General features: G+C 37.2%; 2 protein-coding genes across 4 annotated transcripts in view; one reads left to right on the top strand and one right to left on the bottom strand.

The window, feature by feature from the left end:
- LOC136981169 (fasciclin-1-like) overlaps positions 1 to 24,248 on the top strand; it is a 61,870-nt gene extending 37,622 nt beyond the window's left edge. For all 3 annotated transcript variants that reach the window (XM_067277448.1, XM_067277449.1, XM_067277447.1), the window contains 12 exons: positions 9,359 to 9,506; positions 11,807 to 11,922; positions 14,375 to 14,568; positions 16,328 to 16,466; positions 17,222 to 17,369; positions 18,451 to 18,634; positions 19,138 to 19,294; positions 19,816 to 19,951; positions 20,033 to 20,180; positions 20,407 to 20,578; positions 22,987 to 23,101; positions 23,178 to 24,248. In XM_067277448.1, coding sequence (XP_067133549.1) covers positions 9,422 to 9,506; positions 11,807 to 11,922; positions 14,375 to 14,568; positions 16,328 to 16,466; positions 17,222 to 17,369; positions 18,451 to 18,634; positions 19,138 to 19,294; positions 19,816 to 19,951; positions 20,033 to 20,180; positions 20,407 to 20,578; positions 22,987 to 23,101; positions 23,178 to 23,368 — 1,785 coding nt within the window. In that variant the 5' untranslated portion in view covers positions 9,359 to 9,421 and the 3' untranslated portion in view covers positions 23,369 to 24,248. The remainder of the gene's footprint in view (positions 1 to 9,358; positions 9,507 to 11,806; positions 11,923 to 14,374; positions 14,569 to 16,327; positions 16,467 to 17,221; positions 17,370 to 18,450; positions 18,635 to 19,137; positions 19,295 to 19,815; positions 19,952 to 20,032; positions 20,181 to 20,406; positions 20,579 to 22,986; positions 23,102 to 23,177) is intronic.
- A 233-nt stretch (positions 24,249 to 24,481) lies between these two features.
- Positions 24,482 to 26,745, bottom strand: part of LOC136981167 (dipeptidyl peptidase 9) — a 60,855-nt gene continuing 58,591 nt past the window's right edge. The window contains exons 17-21 of the mRNA XM_067277444.1: positions 25,757 to 25,859; positions 25,636 to 25,685; positions 25,427 to 25,569; positions 25,243 to 25,354; positions 24,482 to 25,176 (exon numbers count right to left, since the gene is read on the bottom strand). Of these exons, the coding sequence (XP_067133545.1) occupies positions 25,084 to 25,176; positions 25,243 to 25,354; positions 25,427 to 25,569; positions 25,636 to 25,685; positions 25,757 to 25,859 (501 nt within the window). The 3' untranslated portion in view covers positions 24,482 to 25,083. The remainder of the gene's footprint in view (positions 25,177 to 25,242; positions 25,355 to 25,426; positions 25,570 to 25,635; positions 25,686 to 25,756; positions 25,860 to 26,745) is intronic.

Genomic DNA, 26,745 nt, shown 5'->3' with positions numbered 1-26,745 from the left:
GTAAAGGGTTGAAGTCAAAAGTATGGGAATATTAACATGTAAACAGGATTTCCAATGATAAATGTCTTTGGATTTTTCTATTAAGAGAATCAATCTTGCTTACATTAAACCAGGAAAAAATGTAAAGAAAAAATGGCAGAACTTTATAATAAATATGTAAAGAAATGGGGGAGGGGAAGGATTGTGTTTTCAATAATTCTACTCCAGACATTTACATTCATCAAATATGGAAAGAAGAGTTTTTCTCACGCAATATTTTTTTTTAATATTAAAAAATAAATAAAATAAATCTAGATAAGACAATGATAAATTAATGATTATTATATATATCTACAATTTATTTACTATAATTTTTTTCATAAGCGTCATTTGTAGTTTTGCTTTCCCAAATAATATATTAGTGCAATCATTTGTATTCGGATGCGATACTACAATCGATTTTTCAGTTTTCGTTTCGTCCCATTGATTTTTTTTATCTGCAGACAGACCCTTAAAAAGGAAGAGAGAGGCTGATGGGAAGAGGAGGAGGAGGAGGATGGAGAGGAGAAGGAGGAAACAGGGATGCCCAGAGGGAGGGAAGCAGAATTGTTTCTGAATAATAATCAGAACCAGATAAGAATAAGATACGACAACCCCTATCAATAATCCACGATTGGAAACTAATAAATTTACGGCAGTGTGTCGGTCTGTAACTGCCTTCTTACAAATGTGTAAAAGGAGAAATAGAAATCTGTTAGGAAGAGGATGCAGATTAGATGAAGAGGACTCGATTTGTAAAAAAAGTCTTTTAAAATAGAATGAAGCGAAAGGGGAGAAAAATGATCATAGACCGGTGTCGGTGCCACATCACTAAATTCAGCTTTATCTGCAAAATTTAAATGAAGTAGAAAAGGACGACGACATCAAGAAAAGGGTGAAGGAATGCGAAGAATGGATCCCACGATTCTAATCTTTTAAAAGAGAGATAGGGACCGAGGGAGGATCGGTCACGAATGGGAGCATTAGGAAGGAAGAGGGGGATAAGGAAGGGGGTGGTCGGACACAAAACCCGCACAATTGGAAAGTGATAAATCCAGGCAACACACAGATAAGAGGGCATTAATGGAATGCCACAACGTGCCCTTGTCGAGCTATAAGCAAGCATTCATATCCTGTGTCTCGTATCTGGCTTCGGGCCAATTTTCAAATTACCTGTCACCTATTTCCGCGTTGCACATGGTGATATATGGCCGGAGAGTGTCCTTTTGTTTCTGTCGTTGCTGTATGGTTCGGTGTTGTGCGCTATTCTATCCACTCCCTATTTTAATTTTTGTGCATAAACCGGATTGAAAGAAGATCCTGCGAAATCTCCCCGTAACTCAATCGAAAGCTCCTTCACGCTTCGTTCGATTTTCTTAACAGTAATCCTAGCCATCTCTTACGTTCTTACGTTACGTTGCGTTTCGTGTTACGCACCCACCTTTACCATAACAATGGCAGGAAGCGCCGTTCAAGAGGAAACACACACATATATATATAGAGAGGTTTTTTCTTCTCCCTCGATAGCCTTTACTTCTTCCTTTATACTCCCTGAATGGATCAAATCACCTCAATACTATTTTATCCTCTTATCCTCTCTAACTGTTGTTATTGTCGTGGCAATCCGGTATTATAGCGCTATCCTTATAATTGTTCCGTTAGAAGCACTCGCAGTTTTAGTTGTATTCTCCACTATTACTTTAGCGGAAATTACGTCAATAGTCGCTCTTAAAATTAATGGGATCCTGTTACTAAAATAGCATCCGAACTTGTTGCTGTAGTGGCACATTATGCAGTTTAATTCGTAGCGCTCTTTGGCATCTATTGGTTGTACACGGATCACGTCAAGCAGTTACTTGGAACTCTAGTGTAATTACTCGTCAGGTATGTCACGTTAGACAGAGTGTCACCCACGATCGCGTGGTATTTGAGGATTACGTACGGATACGGAATCACGAAATGTAAAGCACCGTCCCGAATTCGGTTTCGGTCACGTGACGCCGATCCGCTAATTCTTCTCTCCCCCATCCGAAAATTCGGGAAGCCCGTGGGAGATGGTATACAGTGGAGGTTCACACTGATTCTTATGTCAGATGCATTGTGTAAGGGGACAAACAATAATTGTTGTAAGTGAGTGACTAATGACGGCCATTAGAGACTTTAATGAATAATTTGCAATGAATTTATTCATGACACACGTTGCTGACGTGATTAACAATCGTTACAGAGTTTCTACCGCTGCCGAAGACGGCTCCCTCCTAATGACTCGGGTTTTCAAGGATTGGATCTTCAGGAGGACGGCTCACCCACCCTCTTTAGCCACCCGTTACGCCCTCCGTTTCCATTGTGTGCCACGGTAGCTGCACCTTGACACGAGACGGACACATCTCACGTCGCTCGAGTGACCCCCGAACAAAAGGAATCCCCTTTTTTTCCTCCTGCCTGAAACTTCCATTACATACCTCCGGACGTCTGTCAGACGGATAAAGATAGCGTTACCATGAGAATCTAGCGAGATAAGATAATCGTTACGTGTGATATGAATGCAGATTTATTCTGGAGCACGGATCATCTCGAAGACAAACTGATAAAAAGGATTATTTTTTTTCCTCGAAATATTTTGCATCCAATCTTATCACGCACCAGATAAAACTAATCTATAAAAAATAATGCTCCTATTATCTTCTCTTCGAAAACTGATTATCATCGTCATCAGAACCTAACCGATGATAATTTTTCATATAAATCTTAACCGATATTATTATTATTATTATTTTTACCTTTCCTGCAGAGGATCTTCTTACAAGAGGATTATCCCACGGATATAGAAACCATAAAACGATGTTGGAATGATGGAAAGAGATTTTTATTATCTCAAATAGTAAAGATAATACACTTTATGTGTAAGATAATAACAGTCTTTTAAATTGCTTCTTTTTTTCCTCTCTTCTTTTTTTTTCATTCTCCGGCACAGAGGAGGGGAGGCGATTGTAGAAAATCAATAAGAGGAAATAGTTTAAATAGAGTTTCCTTTCTAGATAATTTTAACTTGGATTTTTTCCCTAACTCTATTATCACTGATGCCTTTTTTCTTGCATTTAAAAAAAAAATACAATAGTAAATATTCAATTTATATTTTAAAAAAAATCAATCTAATTTCCTCCTCTTTTGAAGTTTTCTAGAGTTTCCAAAATAATTTATTTTCCATTAATCGGATTTTTTACTTATTAATTTCTTGATATTTGGTAAGGAATTCTTATCGATTTGAGCGGAGCTCCTAGGAATTTTCTTTTTTTTTTTCTTTTATTAAATTGTCAAATGTCGTTTAGCACTCGAAGCGTCGTCTCGTGTGAAACACTCCGCCCAATTTTACGCCACGTTAAACATGGCGCACTCGAAAACATATAACGTTTAGTGCAAGATTACCTTATCGAACCGTTCCCAGTTTGTAGTATCGATTCTTCATTTAGCTGGATCTATGAACTCCGCCCGAGCCAAGATAGTTCGCCATAACCCAGTTCCATTTTAATTTCTACTATGGTTTATCGTTAACCTCACCCAAATCGACCTTCCAGCTTTTAGTTAGAGTGCATAACGAGGCCCGAGCTCCACCCGATTTTCGTAGCCACTTCAATTACAAAACCCTTTAGCCGATTCATATCTATGTTTAACCCATTAACTCCACCCAATTTAAGAACGTAGAAGTCATTTAAACCCCAAATTTTTCCGTTATAATTAAGAACGATCGTTGAAACCGTTACATTTTGAACGAGCTCATCCGTTGTCATCAATTTCAAAAAATCCTGTAATCGTTTCCAATTGGTTATTATTGAAGAAACCACGTGGTATCGATCAATAATAACGCCAAGTTAAGGGCCATTTTAAGCTATTAAATTTAATGCTGTTCAGCAATTCTTGGTTAAATAGGTAGTATACCACTTTTACGAAAATCCCTGATAGAAAACGGGTTAACAGCATTCTGTCTAGTATATATTATTATTTAATCAAGTTCCGTCCTTCTTTCACGATAGAGTAAACTCGCCCTTTATAGTAAACTCCATCCAAATTCCAGTTTCCGAACTGATAACTGTGTTTCGAGCGCAGTAGAATATAGGATCCTGCAACCGAGATCCATTTTATCAGGCTTTACCGGGATAAAGGAACCGTCTTCTTCCTCCTAACATTGCCGAAATCGTACCTGGAAAACAGATAATCGCTGGAAATCGTCAGATAAAAACCCTCCCATCCACAGTCGTCCCTCATAAAAATGGCTTTTAAACTTTTTTTCAGACCAATCATTTTATTGCAGTTTGGCCAAGTCGCTACAAAACGATCTCCAAAATAAAAAAAATAAAAATGGAGGAAGAAAACTTCAATCGGTACAAAATAAATCATCTTTCTTTCCCTTTTATAAGTTCGCAAAACTTCTCTTTAAGATTTACTTTTATTCTTTTGATAAAAATTGCTCCTGTCCTAAATTTTTTATGACCCTTCCAGTGTTACGTGCGACTAACGATATACGGAAAAATCACTAGTGGATATTTCATTTTACGTTTTTCTCACCTAAACTCACCAAAAAAAAAAAAAAATTATATAATTCAAAGAAAGGAAGGAAGGAGGGAAGGAAGGGGGAAGACTGAGTACAACAAACTGCTTCCAACTTTAACTAAGCTTTCAAACTAAAGTGCCTAAAGGTTTCGTCTTCCTCAACACAACTTGTTCTTGATTAAAGTACTTAATTATGAAACGTATTTAATGTTTAGTCGAGGCGGAAAATGATTATTGATTTTTATGAATACAATTTTTTTTGTGTGTGTGTGGCACTCCTGTTTCTTTATTGAGAAACTTTGAATTAATTTCGAGAAAAGGGATGTTTCTGTAGTGTGCTCCTGAAAAATTCTGATTTATAAGAAGTGTTCCTACCTTACAATTAAGCTCTTGTCGGGGGTTTTTTTAAAAAGAGGTCCGGCCTCGTTACACGTAAAAACTCTGAACCACTTCACGTTGAAGAACGGGTTTAAATGCCTTGAATCACATTGCACATTGCTGTAAATTTTATGATGAAAATCCATCCAGTAACTTCTTGATTTTGTGTGATTCAATGTGAATTGATGATCTTTTCACCGGGAAAAACGTTCCTCTTTTTGTAGTGTAAGCGAAAGAAAATCAAGCGAATCATATTTGAAGAGGATTTTTTAAAATATTTATACGAGTCTCTGGAGAACGAGCACGCTACTAAATAGATAATATCCTTATAGAAGATTCAAAACTGCATCTTTAATTCCGAACGGAAGATGCATTGCACAACCCTACCCTTGAAAAATACAACACAGGAATTAATTTAGTTTGTTTACAATTTAATAACACGTTGCTGAATGAGGGGAAATAAAAAATGAAGAAGAAAAAGAATATTAGGAAGAGACCTTGACCCTAAATGCCGATCCATAATTTTCAAAATTGGAGTAAGAGGAGAAAAACCTTGACCACAAATCTCGCAGTTAGAGCATCGGAAACAAATGTCAACAGGCTTTAAAGGCTGTTACTCCGCAGCGAAATATCTAACAATTGCCGATTTGCATGGTAAATTCCGTTGCAAGATCAATGACGTTGGGGATTGGCGGGACTACCATACAAATTCCATCCAATTTAAATTGCCATTACTACTTTAATAAATGGAGAAAATGAGGTGTAACAGAGTTGTTAACTATCCCTTTTTATCTCTTAACAATAGGGAATGCCTGCCTTAAAAATAGGAATTGTCGTATTTAATCCCTCAATTACGTCTCCCGATAGCTGTGCAGTTTCATCCCTTTCCCTAATTCTTGTGTTGATTCAATGCAGACGGTTGGATAAACATTTAGATAAGAAATCTCCTTATCCGCCAAAGAATCTTATTTCTTCCACAATTTATTCTCTATGGTGTTAAAGAATCACTTTTATTAAATCCTCCAAGTCCCAACAGAGCGTAAGCCATTAATCCCCAGGCACTCGAACAATACTCGGAGAAGAAAAGGAGTAAAAAGAAAATAAATAAAAAAAAAATGGATTTGCCACTATTTACTGTCGAAACTTGAGGCAAAAATCGGAAATTTTTAAAGTGCATAGAAGTTGTGGATAGGTGGAATAGTAGCGCAACCGACTATCGATCCGGAGGCCCCCCAAACCCAGTGTTTAATCCCCGCTGGGGTACCACGCGACAGGGTTGTTTCCTCTGCGATATCGACCCTCCCTCTTTGGAAGCGGTGGCCAAAACGAATTTTTACCATTAATAATAAAAAGATTAACGAGTCGAAATCCGGGTCGGTGGTGTGTGTGGGGGGGTCGGCCTACGAAAGAGCCTCACTCGAATCGAATGTGAGAGGTTTCTTGTCATAAATCAATAAAAACACATTGGCTTCATAAAGACGCGTTGCCTTGGCAACGTCTCCGACCCTACCCAGTGTCCGTCTCCTGTGGATTATTCCATTGGGCCGGGGCTGAGTCACCTAAGTCCAGCGTGTTGGCGCCTGGGTTTCGATTTTTGGCCAAGGTACTACACGCTCCAATGATAATAGCCTCTCCGAAGGGAGTGGAGATGTGCCATTGATGCCCTCCTAATCGATGACACAGGTAGTACCACCGGTTCTAATCTCCCACCACTCAGGAAAAAAAAAATGTCCACCTGGCCTCGGGCGTTGTTTGTTTGCGTCACTCGGCCGAGGGGGACGTCACCCAGCCTCACCCGCGTTACGCGCTAGTTATGACGTAATTAACTAGGGACGTTCGTTTCCCCGTGACGTCGCCTTCACGCTCTACAGAATGTGACGTCCGAGAAACAAAAGGCAAGGCTGTCGTCGAAAGAGGCGAAGAGGGGTTGGGAAAAATCGATAATACCCTTCAAATTAGTGCACGACGGAGAGAGAGAGAGGGGGGAGAGCCACGGTGACGTCAACACCCCGCGTGGTTTATCCTTAAATATTTCTCTCGAACTGAATGACGTCTTACACGACCACCTTTCATCTTGTCATTCCCTGAGTGATTACACGATCCGGAGAAGATCCGGATATAACGATCGTTCCTGTTCCTCTTTTTTAAATTTAGTTTTTATTTTATTTTATTTATTTTTTTTTTTTTACTTTTGAAATGGCTCGCCACTCGGAAAACTCGCTCGCAGCAGTGAAGAGCCCCCTGCAGCCTTTTTTTTTCTTTTGGTTTGGAGCAATCGATGTTGCATAAACTGTGCCGTTAATCGCGTGTAAAGTCACAAAACATATTAATAACTGTATTCATCGAATGATAGCCGACGTTAGTGTCACATCAGCGAGATAATTTTGACATTTCTGAAAGATCAGCGCTTGCATCTGATGCGCTTTGGCGCTCCTATCGGCTCTAACTCGTCGTTCTTTGCAAATTTCCACGCGCGAAAACCGGCCCAGTACCTATTAAAGGGCATTAAAACCCTCTAAAATCGGTACGGAATTGGTTGAAATCGCTAGGGACCTACTCTAATATCTCGCTAACTGGGAAAGTAAAGCCTTTAAATGTTCCGTATTCCACCATTGCCCGTGTTTTAAATGCCAAATTATGATTATTACAGCGTAGGTGTGCCTTTAATTTCCACTCCAATTTCAATCGAGCGTAATTATAGGTTCTTGGTTTCCTCTTAAGAAGCATTTTGGCTACTTTAAACTGATAATTAGCGTCGTTCAAAATTCCGAAAAGCGAGAAAAATTTGCCTTTCGGGGCGTTAACATCACGAGAAATTCCCGTTTTCCCATTATTGTCTGGCGTGGAAAAGGACGACACCTCACTGTGACGTCGAGTGGACGTTTAGTTTTTATTGTAACGTCACGATAAATGTCTGTTTCTGATTATTATGACTTTTTTTTTTTTTAGCAAAGGTTCATTGTATTACTGAAAAGCCTGGATTTTCTATTGTTACATTTTAAAAAAAATCTGTAGAGATTTCGTTAATAAATCCCGAAAAAGCTTCATTTTCTATTGTTATGTCACAAAATATTCATTATTACGTCACAAAAAGTGTGCTCTTTATTATTGCGTAAATAGAAAGCCAGATTTTTCTTATATTATTACGTCACAGGAAATTTTATTTTTAGTTGTTACGTAACCCAAACCCGTTTCCCGTTACGAAAAACTCATTTACAATTAGTAAACACGTAAAAGCTTAGTTTTGTATTATACGCCACGAAAAAAAGATCTAGCATTATTACGTCACGAGTACTTTATATTATTACGTCGGGAGAAAGGACCGTGCGTTATTACGTCACATAAAAGGCCTTTGTTTTTCTATATATTGTAACACATCACAATGGAGTCGAACGCATTGAAAAATTCGCCGAACTGAAATGATCCATTAATGATGACGTAATGACCCGGCGGAGGTTACGTCACAAGCGACGCCGGAAATTACGTCACGGGTGGACGGAATTTTATTTTAGCGGAGGGAGGAGAGAAAGAAAGACCATTTCGAAAATTTCTTTAGAAAAATAATCGAATGTTTTTCGCTACAGTGACGTAATTTATATTCTACCCCTTCGATTACACATAAATAAATAAATAAATATATATATTTAATTAAATTTCAGATAGGATAAAAATCAAACTAGGAAAAAAAATTCATTATTTTATTAAATATCTAATTACTCCAGTATTTATTTTTATTTAAGAAGTAATAAAATATTATAAATTTTTAATTAAACTAAAGAAAAAACGAAAAAAAAATTATCCAACGAAAGAAAATTAAATAAACACCTCTCGACACATTCTTCTATTTTAGCCATTAAATTTAATTATCCTCTATAAACAAATTACAAAAATTTATCAAGATATTTATTGTAAACTTTTTCTTAAAAAAAGTTAAAAAAATAATAATTATAATAATAATTATAATGAATAAAAGAAGAATTTCATAAAAATTACTTTTAAACAATAATAAATAAATTCTGCTAATTTATTGTCAAAAGCTATTTAAATTTGAAAAAGTAAGTGTGACGTAACACCAACGTCACTCTTTTTAAAACTAAAAGGGGGAGGGAGGGGGAAAACAATCCCGGAAATGACGTCGAACGTTCTTGGCAGCATTTCAAGCATTTTTCTGTTTGCTAAAAAGCTAATTTATTAAAAACGAATTTACGCCATTATGCCCAAATAAAGGCATTTTGTACAAATGATAATTTCTTTTTTACTATTTGCCCCCCACCCCCTTTAATTATTTTCAATGAGTAAATATTTAATTAACGTCGTCTTTATTCGAATGATGACGTTTACCGTGCCGTCAATTTATTTATGCAAATGACTCTTTTTACTTTCTTTTCCTCCCCCCTTCAACCCCCACGTGCAGTTCACGAACATAGTAAGGAAAGACAATGTCCTGGTCAGCCATCTACAGTACAAAGTCAGCACAATGTTCGCACCCACCAACGACGCCATCGATAGAGCGAGGAAGTGGTCATCGAAGAACGACGACAAAATTGGATCTTATCACACAAGTGAGTAGTGTTTTTCTCATATAAAATTCCATATATCGCCGTGTAATCCCCCGCTGTACTAGATGTAGTAAATGGCCTGGAGCACTCCCTCCTGATCTACCCGGATGAAGGATAAAGCTCCCTGGTACGCACCCGAAATAAGAAGCAGAGGATGGGAAATTAAAACGGGGTCAAAACGGCGTGCAAATTAATTTCCTTGGCTAAGATCCCTCCAAATAGCGAATCGATACTGTCTTTTAAGATGTAAATGAGATCTTACCACGGACTGTTGTCTTTTATTTTGAAAATCCCCGAGTTAACATCGTCCTAGATTATTAATTTATATTTATTAACAGCGTTAAATTAAGGATCTTGATGTAAATTTTATAGAGTACCAGAACCTTCATCAAGTTCTTTAACTCTCTTTTAACTAAGATTCCGTGACGCTTCCTGTGTTTTGGTACTTTTAAACGCCCATTGCAAGCCCTCCTTGATTAGATTTACCAAGTGTTTAGGCCTTGCTTAGAACTTTAAATTATATTTTATCACGGTCTGAGCCATTGGTCAGGACCATTATCTGGATTTAATCGATTCCCAAAACTTTGCTCGGAATCATTAATCGGGAATCACAGTGTTCCCAATAGTTAATTGGTTGCCCCTCTTTTCTATCTAAAGTTTGTGCTGCTCTTAATCTTTATCTGAACCTTTCAATTAAGGACTTGTGGAGATTTCTACTTACTCATGAGTTATATTTTTGCGAAAATGCTCCCGATCCTAGACCGGGACAAATTAGGAAGTTTCCAGGAGCAATTGGAAAACGTCAATAGCAATTTTCAAAGCTGCACGACTCACTTACCAAACTTTCTTAAAAGGAATTTCTAACCTTTCTAGCTTAATTTTACTTATATTTTTAAGCGAGCGCACACGTCGTTAAATATTTTGAGTGGGAAGAACCAAGATTGCTGTTTACGATTGCCGAAAACGACGTTATCCTTCTACACAAAACCGCAGCAGGAATGTAGGGTAAAGGATTCGGATTTAAATAAATCCATTCAGAATGAAGAAAATGTAGAAAGATCTTGCCGAAGAGTGGGAGGGAAAAATCTATTTTGTTCGATTGGCATAAACGTTAGAATCGACTTATTAAAAGTCCGATAGATTTCCTATCTGAGCATCGTTTGGACAAAGATAATCCAAGACTCTACTCGATCATCAACCTTCCCAAAAATAACGATCGGCATCATCTGATGTTACCATGGTAACAGATGGACACGGGGGAGATGGAAGTTTACGTCAAGATCAATCTGATATATGAAGTAATAGCGAACACCTTTGCCAAGAATATATCGACGTGTCGGCCCAGATTTTTTGGTTTATATGTCCAAATTAATTTCGTCCGTCGACTAATATCTTGGGATATTTCTTTTCGTCACCAAAACTTTGGGAAATTTCGTAAAATAATAAAAGAAGCTAATGTTATAATCGATACGTAATAAGCGGGATTACCTCACGTAGCGGTTTAGGATGCCAGGCGTGAATATTTTAAGTCCTATGAATTTGTAAAGACGTGGCAAAGGAGCAATAAATTTTCTTAGGAGGGAGAGGAGGAAAAAAAGTGGTAAGCGTGAAGAAAAACACATTCACGTACAGAAGATAAGAACAGTTATATTTATATATTATCGCTTTATACATTCTATACACTCGAAGGATATAAAAAACAATAATTCTAAGCTATCTACGCGTGTTTCCACTTCTAACAACGAGCGGATAATGCATCATTTATTATCCAAACGACTCGTAATAAGGAGGAATTTTGCCAAGACCCAACTCAAGTTTTATATCTTCCCTTCTTTGGGCCCGTCGGAAGCGTGATGGGGGTCCTTGCCTCCACCAAGAAAGAAAAATTTGCTTTATATAAATGCCCACGTTGGCACCGAGCTTGCTTTTTTCTTTCTTTCTTTCTTTCTTTTTTTTTATTTCTTCCGCTTCTTCCTTCTATACTTTCGCCATATCTCGTATCGGGAACGCATTTGCCCACTAAACTGTACCAAATTTTGCTTAAAATGTAAGAATTTCATGGTTTGCTGGACATCAAAGCTACTTTCTTTTTACATATACGCTGCACGAAAACATGCCGGAACGATACATTCGATAAACAGTCGAATGTACTCTTCCCCCTCCTAAAAAAAACATGGCGCCCATTCACAATAGGGAATGGCATTACAAGAAGTGGCTTTTTGGCCATTCCTCGAAAGATTTTTTTAACATTAATTTATTCTTCTCTTCTTTCTTCTTATTGCTTTATTTTTTTTTTATTCCAGTAAACTCTCTAGTACCAAAAGAAGTCTTTGACAAAACTACAAACCCATCCTCTATGGTAGGAGGCCCACTTTTCTTATCAGTTCTGAAAACGGAAAAGGATTCTAAAGTAGAAACGGTAAGTGAAATCCCTAAAAAATATACTAAACCTTATTTATTACCCAGATTTATCAGATACGTAGCAGTCGATCCTTCCTCTAGAAATTAATTCCCGAAGATTACGATACTCCCCGGAAAATAAATTAATTTTTAATAAGTTCAGATTATAAATACAAATTCTTGGGAAAATTTTAACTTTTCTTATTGCTTTTTCATTAATCTTATCGGCAATTTAATTCGGATTTTTAAGAAGAAAACTATTTTTTTTTTTTTTTTTTTTTTTTTTTTTGCACGGCGCTTATAAGCCTGCAACGGCTCCTCCTCCGTGGGTAATTCAGGAAGACTCGGAGCACCCAAACTTAATAATTGCATGGAATTTTTAAAGTTCTGTCCGTTATACAACTCGCATTATTTAAGATTGGCCCGTGGGATGAATTGGGTGCGACAGTGAACCGAAACCGCTTTGCTTCGGAGTAACAAATCGCGACGCACCATTGATCCATTACGAAGCACGCGCTTTCACGAAGTTCGAAAAGTGCCATGCAAGCGATTTTCTCAGAAACGTCTACATTATGAAAGATTTCAGGTTAAAAACCGGGGTACAGATTTCTTCTCTTGATCCCTACCACGCTATAGAACCGGTGCTTAAGCGAAGAGTAATGGAGCCATTGTACTCTACCGGGTCACAAATCGAGCCACCGAAATGCATTTTTAATGTTTATTATGGAAAAAGGAGCGCATCAATCAGACTGACAGTTCCTAAACATCCGGAAAGTCTTCATCTTTTCCATACAACCATCCGAAGAGGACCCTTTCAACCAGATGAGATAATAAAATAACAATAATATATAAATACGCGCGCATTAAAAGAAATCTATGGAGGAGATTAAAAAAGTCGGAAGTAAAAGGGAATGGATTTAATTCCGGATGGATTCGGAATGACGTCATTTCCGCGCGTTATCTACGGGTTAAGCTTTTTGCATGAAGAGAGAGAGAGAGAGAGAGAGAGAATATAAAGAAAAAGATTGCATTTTGAAAAATATGACAGCTTGTCGTTTGGCAACATGTGAAATCTCTTGGTCGTTTGTTGTTGACAGTTGATATACAGAACTACTCGGTTTGTTTTATTGATGATACTTTATCAAGGAAATTCCATCTATTCCGACCATTCGATACTGAAGAGAACAATTCAAATTGATTGTTTCGATAATAGATATTTTATTTAAATCGCTCCGGGACGTTTTCTAGGCTTATTCCTCTATTCTCTCCCCCGTTCTGTGACGTCGTCGATACGTAGACAAATTTTTTGAATTTTACCATATTTATTTATTTTTCCTTCTGCCACCTCGTCGGTGTTTGGCGGTAATGCGCCGCCGATACGACGTCACAAAATCGGAATTTCAGTACCGTCCTCCCCCCGGATAAAAAGCCAAGAGCAGTCGAAATTTGTTAGAATTAAATCCCTTTCTTCGCGTATAATCCGATAGCGCATTATACGCGGTGTACGGAATTAATTTCTAATTTCTTTCCTCTATGTTCTTCGGGCGAAATCCCGTGTTACCGAAATTCGAAATTAAAAACATGGTCTCGGCTTCCGGAAGAATAAATCGAAACGTCAATTTCCCTGTCCCCCTCCCTTTTTCCGATTTCTTCCTCGTCAGTGACGTCAGCCAAACGAGAAATTCGAATCGGGGGGGAGGGATGGAAGCTTAGAATTAACTCCCCCTCCCCCCGACTGTGTTAATATTTAGAAAAGTTGCGTGAAATTTCATTAAACCGTGTGTACGTTCGGAGCGTTGCGAAACTCGTTAAAGGCAGTAAATTCGCTTTAATTTATGCTAATTAATGGCCGCTTCGCGTTTATCCGTAAGCCAATTCGAAGCCATCGACATCATTAATATATTTCTTCACGTTTTATTTTACTACTACTCGAACGTACAAGTATCGGAACGATGGCTTTAAAGGGAAGAAGACGAAGAAGAAGAGGAGGAGGAGGATAAAAAAAAGGAGCATCGTGCCGCGATTAATTAGCAATTAATTAATAAATACATCATTTAGGAATGTTTACTTCCGAGAAACCACTGTTTCCATCTCTCACTCTCACTCTCTCTCTCCTTCTCTCTTTCGCTACTTATTCCCACTGAGCAATTGCTTAATTACTCATCCCACACTAATTACAGTGAAGAAACCTTGACACGGCTAATCTACTTACTTTCTATAGGTTACTACGTATCAATGTGAGAGTTTCGACAGGGGTGGAAAGAAAAAAAACAAAATAAAAAAAAGTCGGAACTTCCGGAATTCCTTTATTGTCTCCGAGGGATGTTTCTCTTAACTGTGATTGTAATCAGTAAAAGAGTATATCGGGAAACGGCACTCCATTGCAATTTTTATTATGTTTGCAATTCGTGAACGGAAAGTTTATTTGTTTTCTCCTCTTTCCCATCACCCCGTGTTCTTCTCTTTTCCAGGAGTATTACGTCAACAATGCCAAGATCATCGAGGAGGTCTCTTTCAAAGATTCTAGCACGGGAGGGACGTGGCAGATCCTCTACATCATCGACGAGATGCTGGAACTGTATCTCGACAACACTAACACTCCCTCTTTGGATGCACTCAAGTTTATGGAACAACCCAGCGCTTATGATATTGGGGAATCTGTCAGGTGAACATCCCTCACAAATCTACTCTGCTGTGTAGCGATGCAGTCTCGAAGAAGCGAAACGAAGGATTTTTACGTGTTACACGTGGGCATTATTATTGATTTGGTTCGTTGAACCTCTTTTACTCGGGAATCTTATTTTTTGTGCCATAAACAAAACATTTTTGTTTTTTTTCGATCGGATGGGATGTTGCATTTGTTTTTATCGAAGAGTTCGGGAGTTTAACCCGTATTTTTACACGCAAACTATGATAATAGCGACGGGTGTGATGTAAATCAAGTTTTAAGACCCTTATCTCGGTTTTAAATTACATTTTACACATTTCTAATCATGTTAAAGTCACCCCCCTGCTTTGTGGTGGCACCTTATCCAAAAACTTCATTTCCCAATTACTTAATTTAGATATTCCTGAATTAAGACAGTGAAGGATTTATAGAGTCCTTCACTGTCTTAATATGGTGAAGGATTCTGTAAATTCCTCACCATCTTAATTCAGTAGTTTTTGAAGTAAACCATGATATAAATCAAGTTTTTAAGACACTTTTCTTAGTTCTAAATTAATTTTTTTACATTCCTCTAATTATATTAAGCTCATTAATGATTCTGTTCTGTTTTTTCAATGAAATCTTACCCAAAAAATTCTATTATTTTCTGATTACTCAATACAAAGATTCATAAAATTCACTCAGAACCCTTTGTAAGATTCAAGTAATTTGATAGATACCTACTTATCATATAATCAGCTAACTAGACCAACCCCCCTCCAGTCTCCTCCTGCAATTTACATAACAAAAAATGAGAAAATTAAAATGTCTAAAAAAAAATCCCCAGTACCAAGTCCCCTACATCATTTTACATCTTTCTAATATGACGGCGGGTTGTAAAAAACTGGCTTTGGACGCTTTATTTTTAAAAGAAACAAGTACCGAGCCTAAGTCTCGGCCGCGTTATCTATCAACATTAAGCCAAAGAAACATTAATTCTAAAATTATCATAAAGACAATTGACATAATTTAATGTCAAGACAGTTAATCATAACAAGATGCAGATGGTTCACTATCAACCATTCATCTTGGTGACAAAGTCAATGATGCACTCCCACCCTCCCTCAGGATAGGCTGTACATAATGAACTCTCCTTAATGCTGCTCCTTCCTACAGAAATTAATAACTCTTGGATTCTCTGGAGTCTTTGTTAAATTTTTACTCAATTGTGATGCGAAAAACTATTATGTGTGTGTGTGTGTGTGTGTGTGTGTGTGTGTTTTTTTCCTCCTCTATGGCTAATGCATTAATTTTAAAATAAGATGATTTCCTCCTTTCTAATCTCTTAATGCTGTTTTTAATAACTTCAAAATTTTTATCACAGAAGCATATTCTTACCTGAGAATGAACCAAACAATTTCCTTCCTTTTTTTTCGGTTCCAAAGATAAATATTTTCCAGCGCTGCGGGCAAGAAAAGCCGAGATAATTATTATTTTTTAAACCCACGATAATCAATTAAAAAAATCTACCTTTTGATATTTCTAGAGGACGGCCTTCGTTTCCTCTACGAGTCCGGAGAAATTCTTCGATAACAAAGCTAATTTCCCACTCGAAAAAATGGCGAGCGGCTTATGTAAATGATCGGAAATTGTTACGGCTAATAAGCGCTTCGAGACTCGCATCCCCCTCCTCGCTCGTCGTCAGTTTACCCTATCAAAAATATGATTGTTTTGATCCATTGCAAAGATATTGATTTTTCTCTTTATCTTCCCGTAGCATGTTTTTATCTCGTGTCAAAACAGAGAAACAGGAAGGAATTTTCCGCCAAGACGGAAGAAATACTTACTTCATTCCGATAGATGTATCAGAAAGTTACGGATCCAACATGGAGAGGCTGAAAAAAATGGATTTGGCAGTAATGTTGTTTTTCCTTTTCTCTTTCTCTTCTCTTATTTTCTTTTTTTTTTTTTTTTAAATATTTCCTTTATTGTATAATTATCTTGATGAGAAAAGTAAGAAGTATTAAATATTCTCTTTTATTTCTTTTTAAATTTCTTTATGAAATGATAACTTTGATAAATTCTTTCTTTATTTATTTTTTTTTCCCTTCTCCTCCTCTTTTCTTTTGTTGAAAGATATTTTTTGATCCTTCAATTTAATTTTAAACTTTTTGTAGGTAGTAAAGAGCTTATACAACAGTTTTTTTTAGTGCAATAAATGTAAAAGTGACTTTACACTTTTGATCTTACCATTTTAATAAAATTTAAGTAGAAAGTTGAGGATGTTTTAGAAGAAAGTATGCTGGCTGACAAACTGCTAGTCTCTTCTTAAAATATCATCCACTCTCTGACTGAATGTAATAGAATTTAAAAAGTGGAATGTGTGTATATTTATAAAGAAAATATCACTCCTATCATACCACACATCAAAAATATTTCTGCCATATATTAAATTATTAAATTGCTTCTTATTTATATCACTGTTACAGTTTACTTTACAAAATAACGTTAAATGGACCCGCAGACTTCTTAAATTGTTAATGCAAATTGCTTCTCGGATTCCGAGCTCCGAGGAAGACCGCCCGGCGGGTTGTTTGTCGGCGAAATAAAATTAAACGGGAGTGCGAGTAAAAAATGAAACCCGATTCAAATTCTTGTCTCTTTTTTAAAGGTCATCAGGGGTCACATCGTTCCGGGGATGGCTCTCTTTACGAGAACCGCGGGTAAGAAGGCCTACCTTTCCGAGACCCGCACCCAAGTTTTGAAAGTGCAGCTGTCCATAGTAAATCAGTCCGATCCTCACGGCGATGGATATATATGTAAGTTGAATTATCACCTTTCCTATTTTTAAATTTTAAGATTCATTCTTAATTCTCTCAATACTGAAAGTGTTGGACCATTCCTGGCTTCCATCAGAGTATTCTACTTACTATCTACTTCATCTACAGTGACCAAAAAAGAAAAAAAACCGAAATGATGCTGATATCAGAGAGGAAATTGAATTGTGCACACCTGGATAATGTTCTCGCTTTAATATCGGCCGGCATTAGTATATTAGCGGGTTATGAAATGTACAAAACAATCAACATTACCGTGCTTTTTCGAGATCTTGATCAATCTAATGAGTCTCTGCCGTGGAAATCGGAGTTCGGAAATGCCATTCCACACTTCTTTCCCCTAAATTATTAAAGCCGTTAGTGCTTTTCCGCGGGAGGAATGCTTTTATCTTAATTATTCCTCAATAAATAACCGCGGCACCGTTACCGCGAAGACACGCCAACAATTTGTATACATGCAAAACATGACTTTGGGCTTTAATATGTTAATTTTTATAAATTTCTTAATTAAATGAAGGATATTACCACAATACTTAAGAGATCAAATTCATATGCTAATATATTGTGCTCCAGGCTTTGCTAACTTTCTTACATATCAGTTAATAATTTCAAGATGAAAGAGTATTCTGTAACTTTAAGCTGTAACCTCTCCTACTAAATTGCTGCTGTTACAGCTTTAAAACCAGAAAATAAATTAATAATTACCTATTGAATCAAATCTAGGGAAAGAGAACAATAATACTTCATTAATAAATAAATTATTAAGAACAGTTTAGTGTTGGATATATGATGAAGTATTGATCCAGATAGGTCCAATATTTCATTAATAATTTAATAAAACATTGCTTGTTCTCCGGGCATGTATCCTAACAGGAAAAAACATGGGTTCACTCAAGATTCAATAGAGGAAGACACATTTTCCTGTTGCGTACATGCCGAAGGAATCAATATTAAATCTCCTATTAATAAATTAGTAGAATATCAGAAGTAATAGAGTTTTTCAGTAAATTATTAATGAAAAATTCTGTTTTTTCCTATTGATTCTTTATATTTTATGTCGTAGTACACGCCGAGAGTAATGTCGTGCATAACCATCTGAAGCAGAGCAACATGAAAGGTCTGGTACTATCAAAAATCATCAGGCCAAACATTCCGGTATCGAATGGAGTAGTTCATTTGATTGAAACTCCACTGCTGATCGTGGATAAGACGATTTGGGAATTCATCCAGAGAGATGCACTGTTAATGTAAGTATAACACGCTACATTATAGCAATTGCCATCAGAATTTCGCTGGCGGAGTGCCTTTAACTCGCCGGTCACGCGTACAAACGTGATACGATTTCCCACACACTTAAAATTTAGGCCTAACAGTAAATGGTGTCGAAAACTCAATTTTCTCGTGGCAAACGGTTGATATTAATGACGTAAAGATTACTCAGATGACGTTAAATAACTTTGACAACGTATCATTCTTTTTCCTTTGATGTACGTCGGAGAAAATCGTTATTTTTCTCTTCTTTATCGCGGTAACATCATGGCCGCCGGGTACTAAACAGAGGGCGCTTTTTATTACCCTTCCGATCGTAAAATTTACTATTTTCATAAATAACAAAGGAAGAAGAAGAGAGAAAAAAAGGGGAAGAGAATGATATAAAATTCCGTAACGAGTTAATAATTTGTTTTAGTTCTGTGTGACGCGTGTTTACGTTTAGCAGAAAATGATGCGTGACGTCACGTTCACCTTTCAGGGAATTCCACAAACTGATGATCAATGCACCGAAATTTACCGAATTGTTGACGCACACGCAAGAGAAAACGCTTTTTGTACCGTCGAACAAGGCGCTGAGGCAACTTTCCGAAGAGAAATTCGAGAAGATCAGAACAAACAGCACCATCCTCACTAACGTAAGTACTTTCATCTGGGCATTTTAATACCAGCCGCCGGGGATGACAAATACTCGATATTGCCCATTTTAAGAGCCGAAAATACTGCCTTACGACGCTCTTCTTACTAAAATTTCCTTAATCGGCACTTAAAATGTGGAGAAAAATCTATTAAACAGTAGAAATTTTCACGTAGTGTCAATAAAACTCTCCCTGTTTACCTAATAAACAGCGATAAATCATCGTCATCGTTTGCTATTATTGGAAATTAATACGGGCCAAATCCGTGGTCGTGTATTTTAATTCAGTCTCGAATTTATCATCGTCATAAATTTAATAATTCCTCCCCATTTTTTATACTCGGAAACATAAGCCCGTAACTGCGACTTGGGCATCCATATCTTTAGTCGCAGTTGCGGAATTCATATCACTATTTTATGTATATCGGATAACTCATATGATTCCGGATTTGTGTTCCGTCGTGAACGCATCAAAGGGATTTAACAGTGACACCTTTTTTCCTTCCTTTCCTCTCCTTCCAGTTACTAAATCTACACCTAGTGATGAAAGCCATTTCGATAGAGGACATTGTATCGGGCTCCATACCAAACGAGTTCATTTCTTCGGATCTCAACCGAAATTTATACTTTAAGGTGGTGGAACAGGACGAGACACAGGGTACAATTGAGACCATATCTATAAATTTTTATACACGCGCCCCTATAATGATACTTTACGTATTATTATTTTTTTTGGCAGTTTTAACGGTAGAAGGCGGAGGAGTCAATGCCACTGCAGAGATAGCGAACATCAGAGCTACAGACGGGGTGATCCATATCATAGACAGGATTTTGGGGATGCCCTTTCAGACCGTCTTCGAAAAACTCAAGAATGATCCGTCTCTAAGGTAATCCCCCTTCTTAATTCCGCTTCATCTATTAACGATTACTTTAATTTCTTCACAGGAACTACAATTTGACTTGAAAAAAAAAGTGTTAAACGCTTTCCGATACAGTTTATTGTCGTATATTTTTTTTTCTAGAGGCGCAAAAAAATGCCTCACTCGAGATAAGAGGGAAGCCATTAAAAAATATATATAACTTGAGATCTTTTGTGTTTGTTTTTTTTAACAGGACCACCTACGAATTTAGTCAGCAAGATTCGTGGAACGAACAATTACACGACGAAAATATGAGATTTACATTTTTTGCACCGAACGAAGAAGCATGGGAGAAACTTAAATCCGAATATCCTAGTTCCTTTAAGAAGATCCAAATCGGGATTGTACCTCTTCATCTGAAAACCGTAAGCGTAAAAATTGTTATTATTTTAAAAAATTTTGGCTACAATTTGGCTATCGATAAAATTGACAAGAGTCGAAATCTGGCATCGGCGTATGACGTTATATATGGCGATCGATAATTGGCTACTGACCTAATTACCGTATCTCTGCGATGAAAACATAGTAACGTTTAAAATTTTGCTTACAAATGGATTTCGTTTTCGCTTGGAAGGATTTTAAATTTAAATATTAACGAATAATTTAATAAATATTTGAAGTGGAGCCAACGTAATTACGTTATTGAATTGTGGAAGTAAAAAAAAAAAAAATACGTTTCTTAATACGGCGGATGAATATGTAAGGAACGGGAGCATCTCCGGCCCCAATTTGAGACCCCTTTTTTTACGGTTCCGAGAGGCACGAGCGACCCGAAAAGCGCTCTTCCGACGTCGCCGGTTAAAAATCGAAAATTTAAATTAGTTCCGTGCCAGCTAATTTATTTCCATGTTTAAAATTAATTTTTACTTGTAGAAAATAGATGCTATCGATACCCGAGTGGCTTATCTGTTAGTTTATTAGACACGAGAGATTATTATTAACAATAAAAAGAGTTTCTGCGATCGATGAAAAGTCAAAATAATAAATGGCATTTTTTTTTTCTTTTTTAAATAGTTTTGTACCATTTAAAGTCGAAAGGTGGCGCCACTTTAGAGAGAGACGGGCATCGCTGCGCGATACGTGCTGCCATCTGGCGTGTCGAGATAAAAAGAAACCGCCGTTCTCGACCTTGGACGAGTTAACAATAGACACATGAATATTCAGGTGTGTTAATGTACACACAAATCAAATTAAGCAGGAACAAATATTTTCACATCTACACGATTCGAACAATTATATAAATCACTAATTAAACTCCCAAGGAAACTTTTAATAGTTGTTTAAGTATTTAGCTGTTTGAACATCCCAACACTTGTAATTGTAATCTTCGGTGTCTAGCCAATTTATTCTATAATTAGTCTAGAAACAAGATGGCCGACCAGTTCCGATTTCGATACGAGTAACCTTTATAATTATATGCGCTTTTGTCCATATCAATACTTCCCGCTCCTTCATTTTGTTTATCCTCTTGGTAATTCGACTGCACAGTAAGCCATCAGCCAAAAAAATATTCTATCTTTCGATTCGAAGTAACTCTTGTAACCGTCCATTAGTTACTTGTACTATAATTCGTGGACCCCCTTGACATTGAAGGAATGACTTTAGTGGCATAAACTAGGCCATCGGTTAGAACTTGCGTCCATGTAGACAATGCATCGATTCCCCTTAAACTGACAAGCGATGGGTGGCCCAAGCAAGCAAATTGATTTTTTGGACTTTAGTTTTAAATATACTCGCAAAGTATTGTGGCACCGTTTCCAGTTGCCGGAAGTTACGAAGAAAAGGTTCTTTCGTACGTTCTGTCTTAGAAAAACTTCCGAGGCTCCTCTAAGAGCATTCCACACGTGCTTAGGATTTCTTCGGTTTTGTGGTCCCGTGTATACATCCAGTTAAGCATGGTAACCTTTTCTAATCCGTCGGATCGAGTGGCCTCGATTGAATTAACCGACTAAAATGAAATTAAATGACTTTTGTTTCCCGTAAGGTCCAAAGCAACGTCCGGGACCCGTCGAACGTTGTCGTCTTTTGTTTTCGGAGCAGTCGAGATGCTAAACTTGACGACGGATTTTCCATGCCGTTATTGCTACGAGTAAACGTGTTCTAGTTGCACTCGGGCTTGCATTCTAGCATTAAAAAAAAGTGTGTGGAATATACAGAGTTAGTATGCTAAAACCGTAAATTCAAATCATATAATTGTGCATAAAATTTAGTTAATGGCATCGCAACTTAGTATGTCTTAATTAGAAAAATTATACTGGGTGGTCCCGTAAAACCGATTCTGTCTGAATGTCCCCGCGGATGCAGTTCGTCCCAGAGTTTGATGGTATGCGATCTGTGTTATGTATTTGTGATGAGAATGCGGGTATGCTTTGTTGCTCTGCCCTTCCGTTGCACCCTCCGATTATGGGTGGTTCGGAGTTTGCGGCATTTCTCGCAAATGTGGTGGTTTAATATGGAAGCACAGACGAGGATCACTGGAGGGATAAATGTTATGCATTTTGTAGAATAATGTTTCTGTTCTCTGAATAGTATGTCGTTGTAATATTTTATATAGAACTTACGGAGTAACCTGTCATGAAGTGAAATTATTTGGGTAACTCTAATGATGTACTTAACCCCTTCGTACCCGCAATGGTAATGAAATTGTTCTGAACCGATCAAAATATATCCCTCTGTCCTGAAACAATGATGCAACAAAGCTCTGCCACATTTTATTCGATAAGCATTGTGTTGCGAGTTAGGAATTAACCACATTTCAATATATTCTTTGTAGATATTGAACCGTCACTTACTTGTGGGAAAAGAATTGTCCATTCAACATCTCGAAATGCACGACGAGATCCATATGCAAGAAGGAATCTTCAAAATCTCGAAAGGTTACGGTTACGGTAAGCGACGAAATAAATTTCTAATTTTGCGCGTTGTCTGCAGCGACTGATTCGTTTGCGTTCTCTCCCTCCGTAGTTCAAGTGAAGTGGGAAGGCGAACTGGCGCACATCATGCGGCCGGGCGTCCAGGCCACCAACGGAGTCATTCACGTCATAGATCAAGTGATGATGAAGCCGCGCGATCTGTCGACGGTAAACTCCGCCCTCGCCGTCCGACAGACCGTGGCCCTGGTGTCGACGTGTTGTCTGATACTGCTGGTATTTTAAGGAGGCCGAAATGTGCATTCCTGTCTGTGTGAGGAAAACTGCCAATCCCGAGTGAAGAACTCCTACAAAAAGAATTTTTTTGCATCACACAAAATGTCTGCCGGCAGCGGCGACCAGTTCGTCGTTGCCAAAATATTGGCGTGGTGGGTCCAGTATCGCTATAATTAGTTAAGAGATTAATTCTCAAACGTGCACAAAATTTAGAAATTTGATGTTTTTTGATCGGAAGTCGTTTATTTCTTCTCCCAAAGACGTGCGGCGCGGAGGGGAACGGGTACTTTTTCTTTTATTCCTCGGAACAATGTTTGTACACTAGGTTTAGTTTCGAAAAGAACAGGAACAATTCCTATTGACAGCCAAGCTGACCAGCTTTCCCAGTTTTATGAAAATTGCTTTTGAATTGTCAGAAGTCATTTGCTTGTATGTTTAATGATGTATTTAAAACAACAACAACCACAAGTGTTTGATGTTTACTGTTGAAGGTCACAAAAAAAAAAGAACCAATTTCGCTTCCTTCTCTTCATTCCATTCACCACAACTTAGCTTGTGATCGATATTAACGCCTCTGCAATCCATGCAAAAACATCACAGCACTCGCGGTGCATCTTGCTATTTTGAAGTCGTACGCTGTCTGTCACATCAACACAAAAATAGCAATAAAAGGGTTTTAAGTTTTAAAACAACTGTAGTTTTTGGTTCGGCGAACGATCGGACCTGAGCGGTCTCACCACACTGCCTAGCGTGAATGGAATCCGGGAGAGAAGGAATCACTTGTGAAAACATTGTATTAAAAACAATACCCTATCTAGGGTCAAATGGTGTAGGATCTGTATTCTGATTGTATATGTTAATAAAGTGCACATTGTGCAATGTAATTTTATATCCTGGAGTACTCAATTGATCCGTGCATGATTTGTAGTCTTACGACTAACCATGTAAACCGATCAGTCTATCATATTTCTACACAATCCTTATATGCAAAACAATTACAGATTATACTTCTTTTAGAAATTTAAAAATTAATTGCCAACATTTTCCGCTAAACTGCGTGACCAAATTATTTCAATCTAAGGAAGCGCATCCCCTACGAATACAATTCAGCAATAAACAGACTTCTTGTTACTGAATTGAAATTTATTTATTCAAAAGAATTTCTGAACAAAACCAATATTGCACGTTGCATAAATTTTCTCTGCCGGGATTGTGGTCTCCCCCTTCCTCTCGTTTCTTTTAAGTATAATATTTGTTCATTTGAACAGTGTCTGTCCGGACGAACAAGATAAATTATGACGGACAAAAATTTTACCACAGAATTTGAATGATCACTTTATTAAACATTGGGCATTGATGAGAGGAAGACTTAAAAAGAACAAAAAAAAATTTAAAAAAAAAGATATCGAAAAAGTCGTTCTGAATTAGATGCATAACTTCGTTACGTCCAATGTTTATGGGTATGGCAATCAAATTTTGGAAAGAGCTGTTCATTTACTTATTAAAATGTCAAGCACCGTGTGACTTCATTGCCGTTAGCCAATGTCAGAGAGATGCTGATAATAAATAATCGAAGAATTAACTGTCCAACTCGTCGCATTTAAAATATCCATTTGTCGGAATCACACGATCATCAGTTTTTAGACCTTTTTTTTTTGAAATCCACCATCAAATAAATCAGAATATTGTCAAGTTGAATGAAAAATGTTTTGTACTTAAAAAATTTATAGGTACTGCTGGAAAAAACTCAATAGCTTAGTGTCGTAGTGTTCGCTGGCATCCAAATGGCGCAGACTGTGCCTCTCGGTAGGATACACCTGTCGAACCAAATTTTAAGTATCTTTTTGTGTAATAATGGATTAAACAATGGACTTTATCATTACCTGTAACTGATATGGTTTTCCCGCTTTGATCATGGCATTGATGAGTTGACTTGTATGAGAAAAGTGAACGTTTTCGTCCATTAAACCATGAATGATTAGAAGTCTGTTCTCGCTATAAAAAAAAAAAGAAAAGCACATGAATTAAAATTCAGAAAACGTGCAAACTGACAGAATATGAACTCACTTGTTTGGCAGTTGACTGACGTACGAAAGCACCGAACCGTTCGAGTAACCTTCAGGATTATTCGTGGGAGTGTCCATGTAGCGCTCGGTGTAACCCGTATCATAGAGATTCCAAGACGTGACCGGAGCTCCTGCCACAGCAATCTAAAAACGTCAAATAGACTTCTATTAAAACACTAATTGAAAAACACTAAATTTAAATAATCCTACCTTGAAGATATCTGGTCTCTGTGCCAAACCCATTAGTGATAAATAACCACCTATGTCAAATAAAACTGCAGATAAGAAAATTGCAATGAAAAAATGTGTACCACAGTATCTAAAAGCTTACCGTAAGACCAACCGTGAATGGCTACCCGGTCCAAATCAATGTAATTTGTAGTTTCTGCCAGTTTTAACAACACTTCCACTTGGTCTGCAATCTCCACAGTTCCCTAAATAAAGAAACAAAGAACATTTAGCACAAAGAATTTCAATAGCAACTAATTACAGTGAATAATCCAGATGCTAAAACATTATTCTTTGGTATTACAAAATGACTTTTTCCATTTATCTAGAACTCTGTTAGCAATCAACTTTGCAAATATATTCATGAAACGAAAAGTGTTCCGCCAAACACATTTATGTAACACTTAAAGAATGTTCATTTCATGAGCAGAGTTGTGAGAACCTGGAGTAAAAGGGAAGATATTTCACTGAATTTATTATGTTAATCTTTTAATTTTTCCATCAACTTGAATTGATAATAATATTTGACTTCCTCTGACTCGGGGAGAAGAATATTTACTTCCTCCCAAAATGATAGTTTCAGAGCGGTGAACCGCCTGAACTCTCCATGCAGTGGCCTGGCTTCCTTCTCTCGATGAAAGTATGGTGTGAGGTTCAAATAATCTTATTGGATGTCAACTCCATATAAAAGGGCAAAGATGACCTTTAGACATTGCTCTTGGCATAGCTCAGCCATTGACTTTAACCCAACATGAGCTGCATTCCTGGTTTGGCACCCTCACTGAGGGACCAATGGATAAATAGTCTGTCTTGTTTCATTGTGTGCCTGGTTCTCGCAAAATGGAAGAAATAGTCAACATTTAAAATACAAGATACTCAAGGTAAAATGATAAGTTGTATATGTTAACTCTTTCAGTAAAACTATAGATTGTAGGTTGATATACTTATCCAATTAGTTTGTTGAATTTATCCTAATATTAATTTTAGTAATTCATTCATTATGATAATCTCATATAATAAATATACTTTTAGGCACTACTTAGACAGTTTAGAATCCATGACATTGTCGGTCCATGTTAATGCAACCCTCCT

Source organism: Centruroides vittatus, unplaced genomic scaffold (assembly GCF_030686945.1).
Source record: "Centruroides vittatus isolate TY-2023 unplaced genomic scaffold, ASM3068694v2 contig_747, whole genome shotgun sequence".
NCBI classification, from domain to species: domain Eukaryota; kingdom Metazoa; phylum Arthropoda; class Arachnida; order Scorpiones; family Buthidae; genus Centruroides; species Centruroides vittatus.
Note: the sequence above shows the minus strand (reverse complement) of the source record. Positions and strands in the feature narration are given on the sequence as shown.